We start from the raw sequence: 19,020 nt of genomic DNA, 5'->3' as shown, positions 1-19,020 counted from the left end.
GTGGGTCGACTGTGGACTGTCTGTGGTCTGTCTGTGGGTCGTCTGTGGTCTGTCTGTGGTCTGTCTGTGGGTCATCTGTGGTCTGTCTGTGGGTCATCTGTGGACTGTGGACTGTCTGTGGGTCGACTGTGGGTTGTCTGTGGTCTGTCTGTGGGTCATCTGTGGTCTGTCTGTGGTCTGTCTGTGGGTCGTCTCTGTCTGTGGGTTGTCTGTGGGTCGACTGTGGTCTGTCTGTGGTCTGTCTGTGGGTCGACTGTGGTCTGTCTGTGGTCTGTCTGTGGGTCGACTGTGGACTGTCTGTGGTCTGTCTGTGGGTCGACTGTGGTCTGTCTGTGGTCTGTCTGTGGGTCGACTGTGGTCTGTCTGTGGTCTGTCTGTGGGTCGACTGTGGTCTGTCTGTGGGTCATCTGTGGTCTGTCTGTGGTCTGTCTGTGGGTCGACTGTGGTCTGTCTGTGGTCTGTCTGTGGGTCGACTGTGGACTGTCTGTGGTCTGTCTGTCGACTGTCTGTGGGTCGACTGTGGACTGTCTGTGGTCTGTCTGTGGTCTGTCTGTGGGTCGTCTGTGGTCTGTCTGTGGGTCATCTGTGGTCTGTCTGTGGTCTGTCTGTGGTCTGTCTGTGGGTCGTCTGTGGTCTGTCTGTGGTCTGTCTGTGGGTCGTCTCTGTCTGTGGGTCGTCTGTGGTCTGTCTGTCGTCTGTGTTCCATTTCGTTCGTTTCAAAGCTTACAAACGACCTGACGTGATTCAGAGTAGCGAAACAAAGGAGCTCATTCAGAGACACGCTTTTATATTGAAGTGCGGACGTCCACCGTGGACGGACGCTGACTTCAGATCAGATCCGGCGTCTGTGACGAGCCTCATCCCTCTGCTGTTGGTTTTCTCACAGTAACGACGATTCATCAATAATCCAAAGTGCGTCAGTTCAACGTCATTATTGACTGTGTGATCAGCGATCGATCGATCGATCATTGATTAGATGCACAGATGAATAAAACGTGTCACTGCAGAGAATTAAAAGACAGACAAGAATCCACACACGACTCACAAGTCAGCCAGCCAGAGTCCAGGTCCAGGTCTCGTTTCCAGGACTCAGACCTGGACCTTCTGGATGGTCTCAGAAACTGAAGGTTTGTCCATCTGATAAAAACCCTCCAAGACGTCCTCTCAGACGGAGGGACATGAACAGAGAGACTGACGAGCAGGTCAATCGATCGTGTTGGTTTCAAGCTTCGAACAGAGATGATGATGATGATGATGATGATGATGATGATGAAGGACCGTCTCCTGTGGGACATTCTGAGTCTTTCTTTGGTCAAACGGCTGTTTGAGGCTGATAAAACTAAAGTTCATGAGAAACCTGCTGAAGTCAGATGAAATCAACAGAGAAGTCAATAAATAATAATCATCTTCACTGATAAGTTCCTTCAGTTTGTCCTCAGAGTTTAACCTGCTTTGATAATCAGTACTGATCAGCAGATATTTTAATAAATGATCGATCACTCGTGAATATTCAGCTGAAGGACGTGAAGGTTTGCAGCGTGTCTGTCTTCACTCACAATGAACCGAACACGTCTGTGTGGACAGAGAGGACAGAGACGCTGTCTCCTTCAGCTCTGTGGACATTTGTCTGTTTGACACGATGGTTCTCAGACGGAGACATGAACGAGGAGCGAAGACGATGTCCAGATCGATCAGTGATCAAACAGAGAAGAAGAAAAGCCTCCTCGTCGTCAGTTTGACCTGACAAACGGCTGCTGATCACCTTCATCATCCTCAACTTACTCATCCACACTTTGAGCTCGAGCTTCACCGACGAGACCTGACGGACACAACCGACAGAGGAAGACAGAGGACAGAGACAAGGGGACAGACTCAAGGACAGCAGCGCGGAGCAAAGGCAGAGAGAGCTCCGCAAACACGAGGGAGAAGACGGAGAGACAGACGGAGACTCACCGCCGCAGTTCCCGCTCCGCTGAAGGTGACACGCGGGCAGGTCTCCAGCCGCGCGGACATGACCCGATGCTGCCCGCCGCCGAGCGCGAGACCATCCCTCTGCCCGCCAGCTGCTCCGCTACCTAAACGAGCACGAGACCCGCTGGCTCCGCCCCCTCCCCCTCACGTTTAAAGTCAGTGACGCTCTCTCTCTCTCTCTCTCTCTCTCTCTCTCTCTCCCTGACACACACACAAACACACACACATAGTCCCACCGCGGGGACACGAGCCCCTCACCCCAACTTCAACCAGCCTGAGCCAGTCTGAGGTCCCCACAGTGACAGGAAGTCCTCACCGGGAGACACACACACACACACACACACACACACACACACACACACACACAGACAGACAGACAGACAGACACACACACACACGCAGAGCTCAGGTTATCCCACGTGACGAGGCCTTAACGAGGGATTAAACAAAATTCACAGTCAAGCGCGGGCTGAGACACGAGCCACGAGCCTCGTGCCTCTGTGTGTGTGTGTGTGTGTGTGTGTGTGTGTGTGTGTTAAATTCACAAACACACTCTCTACTCAACTTTAACTGCGCCCAGTGGTGTGTGTGTGTAAAGCTTGTCCTGCTATCATTGTGAGGACCACGGGCCGTTAACGCGAGGTGATGACATGGTGAATTGGGAGGATGTCTCGTGCTCTCATCACTTCAAAGCTGTTTAAAGGGACACAGACAGGCCTGAAGTGAAGACCGTTGACTCTGGACCGTACAAACAGGAGCTCAGCGTCCACTCTCTGTTTACCACCTCGTCTCAGAGTCCTCGTCTCATTCAGACGTCCTCACAGGATGTAAGTATGGAACCTGAGGCCAGGTGGTCAAATGGACTGAAGGTCCATATTTGGTGGAGGTCATGTGATGATGACCAAGCTGTTTCCATGGTAACACATTCTACTCAGGATGAAGACAGTGAGGGGAGGTCATCAGCTCCGGATGAAGCTAGCGAGCGACACCGAGCGACTGTTTATGAATGAAAACCAACTCCGGTGTTTGGCCACAGTCGCAGCAGGTGACCAGAGCAAACCAAAGGTTCCTTTTCTGCAGCTGAAACCTTTTTTTTTAGTCCACTTTAATTTTGGCTCATTTTCACATTTTAATGTTTTGTCTTTGTTAGCACCTTTTAAACCTTTAAAATCTCAGGGTTAGGGTTAGGGTTTTCTTTTGTTTGGATGAGCTCAGCTGAAAGTCTGACGTTTAGTCAATTTAATTAAAACCTACAGCTTCCAGGAGTCCAACAGTTCTTCACCAGCGTTTCATGGTCACAGACATGAATGAAACATGAGTGAAAGTCACACATCAACACCTTCAGCTGGTTTTCTCAGCTCGTCCCTGCGCGATGTATCAATAAAGTTGTTTGTGGACATCAAACCTGGTCAGAGCTTTCAGCCATGAATAAACGGAGGCGTCGATTAATTTGTCTCGCCTTCAGTCTCACTGCACATCATCCCACTGAAAAACAACGAAGCTGGACGTTCAGCCAACGACAGACACTTTGAAATCATCCAACAGACAGTTTGACTTTTTATTGTTCAAACATTTGAAGAAAAAAGGAGAAAAGTGAACAATTTGAACATTTCAGGTTCAACTTAAAATGCTTTTGAATACCTGATGGACACGTCTTACTGAAGCATCTTCACAACAAAATATCATGACATCAGACTTTTAGACGTTTCTCTTCCAGTAACACGAACCAATCAGAAAGCTCTCGCCTTCCGTTGTCTTCGCAGGCTTTGATCAAAGACGTTTCAAACTTCAGTTTCATTGTGTACATCAACAAACCTGAAAACACACGAAGCATGAAAACATCAAGAAGCACAGCGTCACGTTAACAACTACAAGCTAGCTGTGGTGTCGCTCTCTGTGACATCAGTGGGTTCAACGGACGGCGGCTACATTCTGATTTATATCTACGTCCACGTGAACTGACCGTTGATCAGGTCTGAACGTGAGCTCAGACTAAGCACACGGCGGAAAGATGCGACGTGTTCAGCGCTCATCCCGCCGTGATGTGGCGTAAACATGGACGCACAGACAGCTCTCACTGGATGGACACCAGAGAAATTGTCTGTCTCTTTTAAGCCGTGTGTCTCAGCGCCAGCCGAGTCGGAGACGACCTCGTTCTGGTTTGAGCTCACAGACTAAAACAACCCCCTCAGGTCTGACGGATGTTTACTGAAAAGATCTCCGGCTGAAGACGAGCAGATCTCTGAGGTTTGACAGAATTAGAGCAGGAGACGTCCAGATGATGGAAACGATCTTCAGCTGCAGCTCGACTGCGTCGGCAGTGAGCCGAAACACGAGAGAAAATTCAATCAAGTTCATGTTTTACTGGAAAACGACTGAACGCCGTTTGTTTCACAGAGCAAAGAACTCACCTGGAAAACAGCCGACGAAGAACTGTGAAGGTGTTAGCTCAGAAACGTAGCGCTGACGGTTTCAGGATGTTTAAAGAATATTTGAGTAAACGTGTTTCACGTCTTATTTATTGGCATCACAACGCTGGCAAATGTGAAACAAAGCTTGACATGAAACGTCCAGCAGGAAGAAACTAAACTGTGACGACAAAAAAAAAGAAGAAGGAGAAGAAGAAGGAGAAGAAGAAGAAGGAGAAGAAGAAGGAGAAGAAGAAGGAGAAGAAGGAGAAGAAGAAGGAGAAGAAGGAGAAGAAGAAGGAGAAGAAGAAGGAGAAGAAGACTTTGATTCAAGGACTAAAGTTGATCTACAGAACCAGAAGGACACGTGAGTGAAACACGACAGAAGCAGACAAAACCAAACGTGAAGACGATCGAGTGAAAACACCTTCGTCTCCACATGTCCACATGTCCACGTCTCCATGTCTCTGTTCAGGACGTGGTCAGGAGGTAGAAGGCGGCGACCGACAGCAGAGCTCCGACCAATGGGACGAGGGTGAAGGTGACGCACCTCCTCCATCTCCCTGCCCTCGCCCCCTCATCATCCACCTCCTCCCTCCTGCCTCGCTTCTTACTCCTCCGACCTCCTCGCTGCTGCCGTTTCTCGAACGCCTCCAGCTCCTCCTGAACAAAGAGCAGCCAAATAAACATCATCATCTATCAATCAATCGATCAGATCGATGGATCGATGTCTCCATCACTGATGGTTCCTTCAGCTCTCTCCTTCTCCTCAGCCGGCCTCAAACACTTCATGACTTTAACCTGATGAACTCACCTGAAGTTTCTTCTGCTCCTCCTCCTGAGCCGCTCTCTGCTCCGCCTCCTTCAGCTGAACACGCACACGCACACACACACACACACACACACGTACGTTAGGGTGTATCAGGGTGTGACTCAGCGACAGTACAGGTGTGTGTGTGTGTGTGTGTGTGTGTGTGTTTACCTGGCTGACTTTCCTCTGCTGGTCTCTGCATGTATCATCACACTGAACACCCTGACCTGACAAAGAGCATGGGAACTCCTACACACACACACACACACGCACGCACGCACGCACACACACACACACACACACACACACACACACACACACACACACAAGTTATGAAAGGTGAATCTCAACAGGTGTTCACATTAAAAAGGGTCCAAATATGTAAATGAAGGTAAAGTAAAAGCAGGTGAACTCTCAGGTTAGACCAATCAGACAGCTGTGGATGTACACTCAGTGGCCACTTTATTAGGGACGACCTACTGTAGATGTGGAGGCAGGGGTTTGAGTATCAGAGCTTTCTAATGGGAGATTGTACAGGGGTACCTAATAAAGTGGACACAGAGTGACAGTATTAGCTCCTGTGGGGCAGCTACATGTGTGTTAATGCGTGTGTTTCTTGTGTTGATGTGTGTGTTTCTTGTGTTGATGTGTGTGTGTGTGTGTGTGTGTGTGTGTGTGTACCTTCTTGATCCTCTTGCAGGGACATCGGAGCTTCACCCTCTGCTGACATTTGTCCTCACACACTCCTGGATGACATGTTTTTTTACAGCGATGTCCACAGCTCAGCTACACACACACACACACACACACACACACACACACACACACACACACACACACACACACACACACACAGAACAAACACAATTCCATCATCACACTGTGGTTCTCTCGGCAAGGTGGAGGAAGGTCTCAGTGGAACGAAGCAGAGAAGTGCTGTCTGTCTGTCTGTCTGTCTGTCTGTCTGTCTGTCTGTCTGTCTGCCTGTAGCTCAACCCTTCAGTCTGCTTCTTAAAGAGCAGCTGAGATTAGCCTGAGTTCAGCGTGCACGTGTGTGTGTGTGTGTGTGTGTGAGTGTGTGAGTGTGTGTGTGTTGAGGCTTTTAAGAGTTAAGTTACTGCAGACTGTGAAAACACGCTCCAACACACACACACACACACACACACACACACACACACACACACTCTTCAAACAAACATTGGTAGTGTGTTGTGTGATGTTTCAAGTATGTGTATGTGTGTGTGTGTGTGTGTGTGTGTGTGTGTGTGTGTGTGTGTGTGTGTGAGTGAGTGAGTGTGTCAGTGCCAGTAAGTGACAGAATGAAAAAGCAAAATCATTCCCAGGTGAAAGTAAAACACACTCAGAGAGACTCTGTGTGTGTGTGTGTGTGTGTGTGTGTGTGTGTGTGTGTGTTGTCTGGCGCCACTGAGCTAAATTGATTATTGGAAAGAGAGAGAGATGAATGGATGGTATTGTGTTTCTCCTGCACTGACACAGACAATTATTGATTATTGATCGGGAAGGAAGAGACACCAGAAGGAGAGGAGGAGGAGGAGAACGGAGAGGAGACCAGAGAGAACAGGGAGGAGAACAGAGAGAACAGGGAGGAGAACAGAGAGGAGAACAAGGAGGAGAACAGGGAGGAGAACAGGGAGGAGAACAGAGAGGAGAACAGGGAGGAGAACAGAGAGAACAGGGAGGAGAACAGAGAGGAGAACAGGGAGGAGAACAGGGAGGAGAACAGGGAGGAGAACAGGGAGGAGAGGGTGAGAGCTGCAGAGAGAGGGAGGAGGGATAAACAAGTTCCATGATGCAATGGGGCCCAACCAGAGGTCCTCATGGATGTGCGTGCGTGCGTGCGTGCGTGCGTGCGTGCGTGCGTGCGTGTGTGCGTGCGTGCGTGCGTGTGTGCGTGCTCACCTCTTTAGGACACTGGTTGTTGCAGGAGCTCAGCTCCACCTTCGTCTGTTGGTCAGCTGAGGTCAACTTCCTGCAGACAACATCATCAATCACTTCCTGTCCACATTTATCGATCAGGAGAGTCTGATGAACGTCTCAATAACAAAGCTACTAAAACCTCAAACAACACGTGAAGAAGACGTGGAGAAGACGTGGAGAAGACGTGGAGAAGACGTGGAGAAGACATGTCTGTCTGTGCGTGTCTCTCTGTCTGTGTTCTAACGTTTTCTAACATATTCTAACGTGTTCCAGCTGTGGTTCTGTGACTCTTTAACCAACACTGACTGACCAATCGTGGGGTGGCAGGCGGTCATGTGACGTCACTGAGGTGTGTGTGTGTGTGTGTGTGTGTGTGTGTGTGTGTGTGTGTGTGTGTGTGTACTGACGTGCACTCCACGTAGAGCAGGCTGATCTTGCAGTGGCAGCGCTGGCGGACCATCTGGCTGCAGGTGGGGCAGTTGCCGGGGTGACAGGGGCGGGGGCAGGTGTGGGGGCAGCCAGGGGGGCGGGGCTTAGAGCATCCCTCCTCGCACACTTCACACTACAGAGAGAGCGAGCGATTGGTGACGCCATCGTCATCATTTCCTGTCAGTTACCATGACGACCCTTCTCATCATGACCTTTGGCATCAGCTAACATCCTAACGAGGTCCTCACCTGGCGGCTGTCGGCGACCAGGTGACACTCCCTGCCGCAGCTGTGGTTCCCGCAGGTCAGAGGTCGTCCGCAGGGTCGCTGACAGGAGAACCGCCCCCGACGATGACATGGCACGGGGCTCACCTGTTCGACACCCACAGAGCACACGCACCTGAACACACCTGAACACACCTGAACTCACCTGAACTCACCTGAACTCACCTGAACTCAGAACCTGAACCTGAACTGAGCGTGTGTGAGCGAGCGTGTGATCGAGTGTGTGTGTGAGCGGGTGTGTGTGTGGAATACCAAACAGCTGCCATGAAAGGAAGTACACAAAGAGAGAGGACGAAGGAGACGAGTGGGGGGGGGGGGGGGGGGGGGGTCAGAAGGACAAACTAATAACGGACCACGTTTGGAGCAAGAGAACGAGACAGAAATCACCGAGGGGGGGGATGTCCGACAGATAAGGGGAGAGAAGGAGGTGACACGACTAAAAACAGATGTTCTGTGTTTCTGTGTGTGTGTGTGTGTGTGTAGATGTGTAGATGTGATGACCACAGATAAACTGGTCAAACTGGTTCTCAAAAACCAGGACAAAAGTGGAGACTGTAAAGGAAAAGTTCTTACCTCATGTTCTCCGAAACAGGCCCTGAAAGACAGACAGGAGACCACATGTCCCATTGACTTCATCCCTTCATCACTCATCCCTCCATCCCTTCATCACTTCATCCCTTCATCACTCATCACTTCATCCCTTCATCCCTTCATCACTCATCACTTCATCCCTTCATCCCTTCATCACTCATTCATTCATATCACGTCCATCTTTTCTCTTGTACTCTAACAACAGGTTGACGTCCACTCATCCCATTGACTTCCTTCATTGACTGAACACCTGAACTCGACGTGTGCAAACCATTAGAGAGAGTCCAGTTTGAGGCTGTTGGCCCGAATATTTTCCAACAACAGCAACAACAATCACACACACACACACACACACACACACACACACACACGGTTGGTGTTAGCTCAATGCGTCACAGAGCTGCAGGCGACCAACAAACACCACTGTAACACACACAAACACACACAGACAAATCTAATGATCCACGACAGGACCAAAGCACACTGGACTCTGTGTGTGTGTGTGTGTGTGTGTGTGTGTGATGTAATGTGTGTGTGATGTAATGTGTGTGTGTGTGCGTCTGGCTCCCACATGTCTCCTCTGCCAGCCTCACCTCCTCTCTTGAACCTGAGTGTCTCCATGCTGCGTCCCCTGTCCCTCAGCACAGTCTAACTCAGCCTGATCAAAGGCAGCACAGACTCTCACATGCTGAGCCTGGGGGGGGGGCACAGGAAGTGAAGCAGACCCAGAAGAGACCAGTCAAAGTCGACGACGGAGCTGACGTCGTGCTGACGGACGTACGACTGGGATTTAGTAATGAAGTGAGGATGAAATGTGCCGTGGACGGACCCAACGCCCTACTGTCTGTGCCAGGACGACACGGATTGCGTTTCACGTCCGTTAGCGCTCAGATCGGCACGTTAACGATAACCAACTATTAGAGCATGACAGCACCTTCTAACAAGTTAGCACTAATAGCTCAGACGAGCTATGCTCAAAAAACAGCGACAAAGAAAACCAAAGAGTTGGCCTGGATTGACTCCCACGCCGTGGAAACAGAGACAGGGTCAGAACTGTTTGTGCCACCTTGTGGCTGTTGGTGCACACTGCAGCATAAACTCTGTCCCCCCTTGACTGCAGTCTGACCACGGCCGTCCGTGGCGACATCAGCCCACAGATTATTCAGAAATAATTCAGAAATGTCATAAATGTGACATGGTGTGACTCCATGGTGGAGGAGGTCCAGGCCTCACACTGAGCGCTGACTAACCTGTCAACCCCGACAACAAGCCAAGCAGTCTGGAGTTCACAGTCCAGCTGTTCTCCAGAATCACACAACACTCCAGCTCCATCCTCTCCACCCGTGGACCCTCCATCAAACCTCTGCGCTCAGACTGATCGTCCCCTGTTCAGCCACAGGACAAAACTCCAGAGAATCCCTGAGCTGCTCGCATGTTCCAGGTGTCACCTGGCTTTGTTTTCATTGGCCAGCTGTTGTACTGAGTGTCACACTGGGTGTCACACTGGCTGTCACACTGGGTGTCACGCTGAGTGTGTGTGAGCTGTGGGTTTGTATTGAGCTCTGAGGGCGTTTTCTCGCTCAGTATCCAGTCGTCATTGTGGATTCACATGTTTGTAGGAGTTTGTTCACACTGATGAAGACTCAACAAAATCATTGTGAAAACATTAAAGAATAAAAAGCGAATTGACCCTGAATTTATGAATTAGTTGGTAAAGTCAATCAGTGTCTGCTTGTGTGGTGTCAATGAGACCTTTATCTGTGTGTGTGTGTGAGTGTGTGTGTGTGAGAGAGAAAGACCTACGTCGGTATCGGTACTTGACATGGTGGACAGGGAAGAGCTTTCTTGACGAACGCCGGCTCAGAGGGCTGCTCCCATGGACCGGCCAGCTGCACCTGGAAACACAGAGACACTCAGAGCTCCTGCAGACATCTTTGATTCTCTGATGGAAAACAGGAAGCACTTCACAGAGGCGATGTCAGAGAGACTGGACGACGTCAGACGGGCCCAGTTCAGAGTCATGTGACTGGATCACAGCTGGCAGCGTCTGAGTGCTCCCAGCGAAGGATTCTTTCATTTTAATCAGGATGGAAGATCTTAGATTATTTGTGTTTGATCACCAATCTGAACCTGAAGGAGCCGCATGAAGATGGAAGTTCACGTAACAAAGTTGTCCTACAGTACAGTCACTGAGCGGCGTCCACCTGAGCATGACAGAGAGGACTTCACTAAACGCTGACCTGCTGCTTTCAGGAGCCGCCTACCTGTTGGGACTTGACCAGCACCTGGTCGTGGCAGGACTGCGGGCAGGTGTGGGTGCAGCCGGGCAGCGGCAGAAGGCAGGGCTGTCTGCAGGGGGGGCAGGGGCCGGGGTGGCATCGGTGGGTCTCTCTGGTCGGGTGGTGGCAGGATGAAGGACGCCTGGAGGAGACGGCAGAGCAACCGTTCATGAGGCTCGCGGCTGAGAGCGAATGGGGCGGCGAGGGTGGAGCTCCCGTGTGTTTACCTGCAGACCTCTTTACAGCGAGGCGGTTTGGTGCTCCGTTCACGGCCACAGGGGACAGCCAAGACGGTGGAGCCGCAGGCGCACCTGACCTCCACTGACTCCGGACAGGGATAACAGCTACCTGAAGGACAGGTGAGACACAGTTACGCATTTGGAGTACGGACATTGAAGGTTCGGTTCAAAGAAGGTTCAGAGGACGACCTCCGCCGTCCTCCTGTGGAGCGGAGACACCGTCCAAAGTCGTACTGAACTTCAGACGAGGACACGGTCAGAGAAACGACGTGTCCTTGTGGACGCACAGAGACAGAAAGACAACCTGATTTGTCTCACATTCAGACGGCGAGACGTCGTTTTGTTGTTTGTTGGTTTTATATTTGTGTTTCGTGGTGACAAAACGACGACTCGTCTTCAGTTTTCCTCTGCTGAGAGATGAGAGCGTGACGCCCGTCTGTGTTTAGTGTGTGCTGTGTGTGTGCTGTGTGTGTTGTGTGTGTGCTGTGTGTGTGTGTGTGTTGTGTGTTGTGTGTGTGTGTTGTGTGTTGTGTGTGTGCTGTGTGTGTTGTGTTGTGTGTGTGCTGTGTGTGTGTGCTGTGTGTGTGCTGTGTGTGTGCTGTGTGTGTGTTGTGTGTGTTGTGTGTGTGCTGTGTGTGTTGTGTTGTGTGTGTGCTGTGTGTGTGTTGTGTGTGTGCTGTGTGTGTGCTGTGTGTGTGTTGTGTGTGTGTTGTGTGTGTGCTGTGTGTGTGTTGTGTGTGTGCTGTGTGTGTGCTGTGTGTGTGTTGTGTGTGTGTGTTGTGTGTGTGCTGTGTGTGTTGTGTGTGTGTTGTGCGTGTTGTGTGCGTGCTCACACAGTGCTTTGGTAACGTCGTGTCCCTGACTCAGTCTGCTCTGTGTCTCTTGGCGCTATCTGCTCGCCGTGGCTCCATTAACATACCACGGCGAGCAGATAGCGCTGAGTGTGTGAGGCCTCGGTGTGACTGATCCAGGGTCAGCTCCATGCTGGATCTGGTTCTCACTGGATTAAAGAACCCATTTCCAGGACGAACAGACCTCTCCTTCCATCTTTTCTTCTTCCAGGATCAGCTGGTGCTGTCTGATCCTGGATCAGTTGAGCTGACGGTCAGAACAGGAAGCTCTGCCTCGTTTATTGTGAGCAACATTTCGTTTTCATCGCTATCAGACGAGTTTATTCTGATCGGCTCCTTATCAAAGTTTATTTCAGCACTTTCAGCCCCGTCGCCTGTTATCTGCATGCTGACGCCTTGGCGCCGGTGCAACCTTCTATTTGTTCCCCCTGAAAGGTCAGAGCAGCCAATCAGCATGCAAGAGCACAAATAAATTAACTTTAATCTATTCAGCCAATCACAGACGCATAAACTATCCTCTATCATCTGATCAGGGAACAGTGGACGCAGGAAGCTATCTGTTATTCTGCACACACACACACACACACACACACACACACACACACACACACACACAGACGCACATGCACACGCACACACGTGCACGTCTTTAATAAAAGGGGATTAATGATGTTTGACAGGAAGCAGAGGTCAACATTTTTCCAACACATACACACATTCAACTGTGTGTGTGTGTGGCTCAGCCCTATCAGCTGGAACAAATGTCGGCGCACACACACACACACACACACTCACACTCACACACACACACACACACACACACACACACTCACACACACACACGCACACACTCTTCAGGGAGTGTTATGGGTCAGAATTTTCCTGAATTTGACCTTTGACCTTCCACCAGCTGTGACTCCCTCAACAAATCACAACATTTCTGTCTGACACTGATGTGATGTGACGTCCCATGTGCGTCTGTGTGTGTGTGTGTGTGTGTGTGTGTGTGTGCGTTACCTTGGTGACAGCCAGAGGGACACTTGTGGTTGCGACACCCCAGAGTTCGACCACAGCTCTGGTCACATGGAGGGCAGTTACCGGGGCAACACTGAGACACAAGGCATCATGGGAAAAGCGTTCAGGTCTCTCTGCTGTTTGACTTCAGTTTCCACATGTAAACAGTTCAATGTAGCTTCACTTGTTCTGAGAGCAGCTGAACGTCAGACGTGCTGTGAAGATGAGCTGTGGCTCCGTGTGTCTGACATCAGTCACAGCTCGTCAAAGCTCGTCACAGACTAACGTCAGTCAACCTTTAACGATCAGATTACAGCAGATGGCATCACTCTGACATTCAGACGACGGGAGGACATCCAGAGCCACAGCGAAACAACGATCACACGCCCGCCTCACCTCCCAAATCTCACTTTCACCACTCAAAAGCTAATCATGACCCAGACATTCACACTTTGACATCTGGATCGATCTTTGCTCTAACGGAGCTCAAAGATGATCTATTCTTTGGAGCTTCAGCTGATGATGCACAGATCACAGTTTCCTTCAGTGTCACAGAGACGCAGTGAGAGCTGTCTGTGCATCCATGTGTGCACGGCTAACAGGAGAAGCTAACAGGAGAGGCTAACAGGAAGGGCTAACAGGAGAGGCTAACAGGAGCGACTAACGGGAGAGGCTAACAGGAGAGGCTAACGGGAGAGGCTAACAGGAAAGGCTAACAGGAGAGGCTAACAGGAGCGACTAACGGGAGAGGCTAACAGGAAAGGCTAACAGGAGAGGCTAACAGGAGCGACTAACGGGAGAGGCTAACAGGAAAGGCTAACAGGAGAGGCTAACAGGAGAAGCTAACAGGAGAGGCTAACAGGAAAGGCTAACAGGAGTGGCTAACAGGAGAGGCTAACAGGAGTGGCTAACAGGAGTGGCTAACAGGAGAAGCTAACAGGAAAGGCTAACAGGAGAAGCTAACAGGAGTGGCTAACAGGAGAAGCTAACAGGAGAAGCTAACAGGAGTGGCTAACAGCTAACTCAGCGGAGCGTTGATGGGGACAGTCTGAACAGATACAGGCTGAGGCTGTAGTCCACAGCTAACTCACTGACGGCGTGCTGTGCTGGTACTTCCTGTTTCCTGTCCACTCACAGCTCTTCTCTCTGACCCACTATCTTTAGGCACTGACTATTTTTCCTGAACAGCTCGTGTCTCTGACGCCTGGCATTGACCTGTGAAGGCGCGACGACGGACATGAACCTCTGTGAAGCAGCAGAGCGGACGCAGGAAACACAGAATTGAGATGATGATGAAGGTGATGCTGATGTTAGCTGCTGTGGACTGACCTTCCTCCTGCACTGGTGTCTCTGGCAGCTTCTGGTTTTTGGACATTTGGAGTCACACAGGTATTCCTTATGACACGCCATCAGCTTCCTGTATTTACCACACCTGCACTCCTTCTCCACCTCCTGACAGACAGACAGAGTCAGTGTGTGAGTGAGTGTGTGTGTGTGTGTGTGTGTTTGCATGTGCAGGTGTGTGTTTGAGTGTGTGTGTGACCTGTCTGCAGGTCTCGCAGCTCCCTCGGTGACACCTCATTGAACAGGTGTGTTTTCCACACGACAGGCGACGGTCGCAAGTGTCGCCACACGGCAGCACCTCCTCCGTGCATGGCAGAGACGACTCTACACACACGTACACCGGGACGCGCACACACACACACACACACACAGTGACATTTAGAAAACACCAGCAGAGTGAGATGAGAGTCACATGTGGCTCATTCAACAGTAGATATGGACAGCAGTAGGAGTGAGTAGGCGTGTGTGCGTGTGTGTGTGTGTGTGTGTGTGTGTGTGTGTGTGTGTGTGTGTGTGTGCGTGTGGTCTCACTGGTCTTGCCGCAGGGACAGGACCTGCTGACTGAGCGTGGACACGGAGGACAAACTCCATCATGGCACAAAACCTCACAGGTGTGATTCCCACAGGAGAGGAGAGAGCCACAGACCTGAGGGAGGAGGAGGAGGAGGAGGAGGAGGAGGAGGAGGAGGAGGAGGAGGAGGAATACAGTGTGACATGCAGTAAAATAAGTGTCCCACAGTCTCAGAGCACAGCAGCTGTCGCCGCTCTGCACGTTGTCGTCTCACATGTTAAACCACATCAGACTGCAGCAGTCCGTCTGTGCAGCCTTACCTGCGCACAGGTCCACTGGGGGCTGGCACAGGGTCTCTCTGCCTTCTCTCGGCCACACACACACTCCTGAACACTGACTCTGGGACAGGGAGAGCACTCTGCAGAAACACACACACACACACACACACACACACACACACACACACAGTTAGTCGGTCCCATCCCTTCTCACTGTGACACACACATTCAGACCACAGCAGGGCCAGGTCCCAAAACCATGAGGCACAAGACTCACCTGACTCTGTGTGTGTGTGTGTGTGTGTGTGTGTGTGTGTGTGTGTGTGTGTGTGTGTGTGTGTGGTGCATGCGTGCGTACCTGTGTGACAGGGCTGTGTACAGGTGTGCTGCTTGCAGGGTAACAACTTGTTGCACTGCTGTTGACACGACCAGGCCTGGAGAGACAAAACACACACACACACACACACACACACACACACACACACACACACACACACACACACACACACAGGCTTCTGATTGGCTGATGACAGTCCAGGGAACAGTTTAAACCTTTTAACTTCTTTTATGTTTTTAGGTGTACCTTGTTGCTACAGCGGCGGGGGAGGGGCTTAGCTCTGCCACACATGCAGGAAACTGACACCATCTTTGGGCAGGGGGGGCAGGGACCTGAAAATGAGTGTGACATCATATCCATGACATGTGGCTTTAATCACCTGGAATCACTCTGACTGACGTGAGGATGTGCTACCTGATCAATGATCAGAGGCATGAGGCTGTGTGTGTGCGTGTGTGTGTGTGTGTGTGTGTGTGTGTGCGTGCGTGTGCGTGCGTGGTTACCGGGGTGACAGAGCAGCAGACAGGTGTGTCCACAGGTGGGTTTGAGCTCCTTCTGACAGACAGAGCCACAGGAGTGAGGAGCCAACCAGGGATCAGCTGGGGGATCCTGCACTTTCCCACAATAACACATGTACCTGAACACCACACACACACACATACACAGAAAACAAAGTATACTGAGTAACACAGTGACACAGTGTGGAGCTCTCCGTGTGTTCTACAGTAATCTGATTACTCTCGGTCACTCAGTTGACGCTGTCAGTGAACAGCTGAACCATCAAACATGAAGTCTGATCCACAGACTGTCAGCGTCAGCAGACCCTGGTCCAGTGTTGACTGTCAACTCATGAGCACGCCAGGAGCACACGAGGAGCACGCGAGGAGCTGCAGGTGAGCAGACTGTCAGAAGGCTGCGTACCTGTTGGGCGTGGCGCTCGGTGAATACTCTGCTCGACACTTGGGACTGTGGAGAGAAAAGAGGACAGATGAGACATGAAGACGACGGCGTGTCACAGGTCAATCTGTCTGTTATTTCTCAGTGAAGCGCTCGGCTGTACGGCAACAGACAGCAGTCAAAAAGGTCACATGTTCACGTTCAAACCCCCAAACTTTCCATTTACTGTAAACTAAGAGGAGGAAGTCTCTGCGGTCCTCACCAGGGCCAGGGATGCTGCTTCTGACCAAAGTCTTCATCAGTGACAGAGGACACGAGGAAGGCCGAGTCTTTAGCCCACTTCTGAATACAGGGGAGGTGGAAGAGGGAGAAACAGCTGGAGCAGCTCCACACCTGGAGACAGATGGAGGGAGGGAGGGGGAGAGAAGGAGAGAGGGAGAGAGAGAGACAGAGAGAGGGAGGGAGAGAGAAGGAGAGAGGGAGAGAGGGAGGGGGAGGGAGAGAGAGAGACAGAGAGAGGGAGAGAGAGAGACAGAGAGAGGGAGGGAGAGAGAAGGAGAGAGGGAGAGAGGGAGGGGGAGGGAGAGAGAGAGACAGAGAGAGGGAGGGAGAGAGAAGGAGAGAGGGAGAGAGAGAGACAGAGAGAGGGAGGGAGAGAGAAGGAGAGAGACAGACAGACAGACAGAGAGAGACAGAGAGAGACAGAGAGAGAGAGAAGGAGAGAGGGAGGGAGAGAGACAGAGAGAGGGAGGGGGAGGGAGAGGGTGAGTGAGTGAGTGAGTGAGTGTGTGTGTGTGTGTGTGTGTGTGTGTGTGTGTGTGTGTGTGTGTGTGTGTGTCTCACCGCCTGTGTCCTCTTGACGGAGGCGATGCAGATGAGACAGGTGAGAGCTCCAGACTGAAACAGGTCACTGACATACTGACCAGTTCTGGCCAGACCTGTGACATCACCACCTGGAGGGACAGACAGACCGTCAGATGGACAGACGGACAGACAGTCATACAGACAGACAGACAGACAGTCATACAGACAGATGGTCAGACAGACAGATGGTCAGACAGACAGATGGACAGACAGACGGTCAGATGGTCAGTGTTGCTGTTGCTATGGTACAGAGGGCTCACCTGTCTGGTCTGTGTAGGTGGTGAAGGTCGACGCCAGGATCTTCCCCGTCTTTGCGTCCTTATGGTCGACATCTCCATCGTCATCGTTGTCTTCGTCATCGGAGGAAGAGGAGCCGATGCGGCTCTCCACCAATCGCTGAGCGGCAGCCTGGTCAGACTTCCTGATCTCCTCGAACCTGGACGGGGCCGACACACCTGTCAGAGACATAAGGAGCTGTCAGCTGGTCTGGGGTCATCAGGTGAGCTCTGGACCTGAGCACGAGTCCGTCCTCACCGCGCTGAGGTTCAGGTGTCACGGGGGTCCTCGTCCTCCCTCCTCGTCCAGGCCCCCACGCTCCCGCCAGGGGTCCCGGCCTCTCTCTCTCCTTCTGCGGGGGTTGTGACCTTTCACCCTGACCCTCCTGACCCCGGCCACGCCCCCTGCCCTGCTGTCGCCAGGCCGGCTCCATGGCAACCGCCTCCAGAAGTCTGCAGGTGGGGATTGAGAGACAGGTGTGGTGTGTTTTTTAAAGTCTCAGATGACTGTCAGTGATTGATCAGGCTGATCCGATCTCTCAGTGTAAACTCTGGTAATCATCTTCATTTTCAAGTCCAAAGTAGAGAAGTATCATCAGAGGAGGTCTGAGCATCCTCACATCAACAAACTCACAGAATTATCCTCCACTTATCATCTGCTGAATTCTTGGTTTTCAGACCAGAGTCCGCTCTGACTCTCCGGGGTCAGGTTCAGTGGGACCGCCTGCCTGTTAATCACTGCAGCACAGTAAATCAGCAGATTTTTGACTGGAGTTTGGTGGGCGGAGAGGAGGCCGGGACAGGATGAGAGGAGCCTGACCAGATTCAGCCCGCTGAGTGTTCATTAATGGATGAGACATGTGACTGTCTGTCAGGTTCACATGTACAGTGAAGCAGCTAAATGACATTTGAGAACCGTCCAGTCCTCCGCAGGGACACGAAGCTTCAGTCTTTGACCACTAATGGACGACTGGAACTTAACTTCCGTCCTCAAACCGCAGCAGGTGAACGTTAACAGTTAAGCTCAGTTCAAACTGTTAGCAGCTAGCTACGGTGACGCTAACTTACTACTGCGCTTAAAATTAGCGGTAAAACAGGCGGGAACAAGCCTCACATCCGGAGAACAACAGTTATCTGAATATAAAAATCCATCTGAGCCGCCGGAACTGAAAGTTTTACATTAAAAGACAAACGAAAGTAATTTAAGAGCTTTCTGTAACACACACCTCAGCAGCCCGCAGCAGCGGCTCCTGTTGCCTGGTTGTCATGCGCACTGTGCATGCCGGTACTTGTAGTCCCGGAAATGTATGAGGCTGGTAAAGTACAGAGGCCATCTTATGAGTACAGAACTACAAATCCCACAGCGCACAGGGACACGGAGGAAGTGAGACGTGTCAACAGAAGCTGGACGTTTCATTCATAGCCCGAACCACCAAAGATAAAAATAAAAAATAAAAATTAAATAAAAATTCAAATAAAAATCATTTTCTCTTGTGTTTTTTCAGTTTCCACAGTAGTCTGACGATTGTTTGGATTAAAAGGCCTGCTTAATTTATTAAAGATCAAAGTCGTCATTTAAATTAAAATAATAAAAATCTAAAGAAAATAATAATCAGTGAAAGCAGTAGAAAAACTGTAGTGATGGTGGTAGCAGTGGTACTAACAGTACTGCAGCAGTAGCAGCTGTAGTATTTTGGTG

The 19,020-nt window shown here is 50.9% G+C and overlaps 2 protein-coding genes across 3 annotated transcripts in view; both read right to left on the bottom strand.

The window, feature by feature from the left end:
* The window catches only part of corin (corin, serine peptidase), a 20,973-nt gene extending 18,916 nt beyond the window's left edge, over nt 1-2,057 (bottom strand). The window contains exon 1 of the mRNA XM_076725458.1: nt 1,954-2,057. Coding sequence (XP_076581573.1) covers nt 1,954-2,013 — 60 coding nt within the window. The 5' untranslated portion in view covers nt 2,014-2,057. The remainder of the gene's footprint in view (nt 1-1,953) is intronic.
* A 1,458-nt stretch (nt 2,058-3,515) lies between these two features.
* On the bottom strand, nt 3,516-18,582 carry nfxl1 (nuclear transcription factor, X-box binding-like 1). Of its 2 annotated transcripts, none has more exons than XM_076724649.1 (25): nt 18,548-18,582; nt 17,581-17,774; nt 17,307-17,501; nt 17,026-17,135; nt 16,445-16,575; nt 16,207-16,251; nt 15,789-15,922; nt 15,532-15,617; nt 15,307-15,382; nt 14,991-15,088; nt 14,691-14,805; nt 14,359-14,483; nt 14,145-14,267; nt 12,819-12,909; nt 10,939-11,059; nt 10,697-10,853; nt 10,236-10,327; nt 8,415-8,436; nt 7,806-7,928; nt 7,536-7,690; nt 7,111-7,180; nt 5,872-5,976; nt 5,362-5,439; nt 5,194-5,247; nt 3,516-5,042 (listed from the first exon to the last, which is right to left on the bottom strand). In XM_076724649.1, exons 2-25 carry the CDS (start codon nt 17,753-17,755, stop codon nt 4,851-4,853), a joined length of 2,673 nt encoding a protein of 890 aa, XP_076580764.1. In that variant the 5' UTR covers nt 17,756-17,774; nt 18,548-18,582; the 3' UTR covers nt 3,516-4,850. The 2 variants fall into 2 exon arrangements, with proteins under 2 accessions (XP_076580764.1, XP_076580765.1); XM_076724650.1 differs by lacking the exon at nt 18,548-18,582 and adding an exon at nt 17,956-18,538.
* Nucleotides 18,583-19,020: the final 438 nt, after the last annotated feature.

The sequence above is a fragment of the Chaetodon auriga genome, chromosome 24 (assembly GCF_051107435.1).
Source record: "Chaetodon auriga isolate fChaAug3 chromosome 24, fChaAug3.hap1, whole genome shotgun sequence".
Lineage (NCBI taxonomy): Eukaryota > Metazoa > Chordata > Actinopteri > Chaetodontiformes > Chaetodontidae > Chaetodon > Chaetodon auriga.
This window is presented reverse-complemented; position numbering and strand designations above follow the sequence as displayed.

Bases quoted from the DNA above. Each gene is read 5' to 3' on its own strand.
- nfxl1 (XM_076724649.1), bottom strand. From the start codon at position 17,755: ATGGAGCCGGCCTGGCGACAGCAGGGCAGGGGGCGTGGCCGGGGTCAG. The intron at 17,502-17,580 runs GTGAGGACGGAC...TGTCTCTGACAG, and splicing joins GACACCTGAACCTCAGCGCG to GTGTGTCGGCCCCGTCCAGG. The intron at 8,437-10,235 runs GTAGGTCTTTCT...TCTGTCTTTCAG, and splicing joins TGTCAAGTACCGATACCGAC to GGCCTGTTTCGGAGAACATG.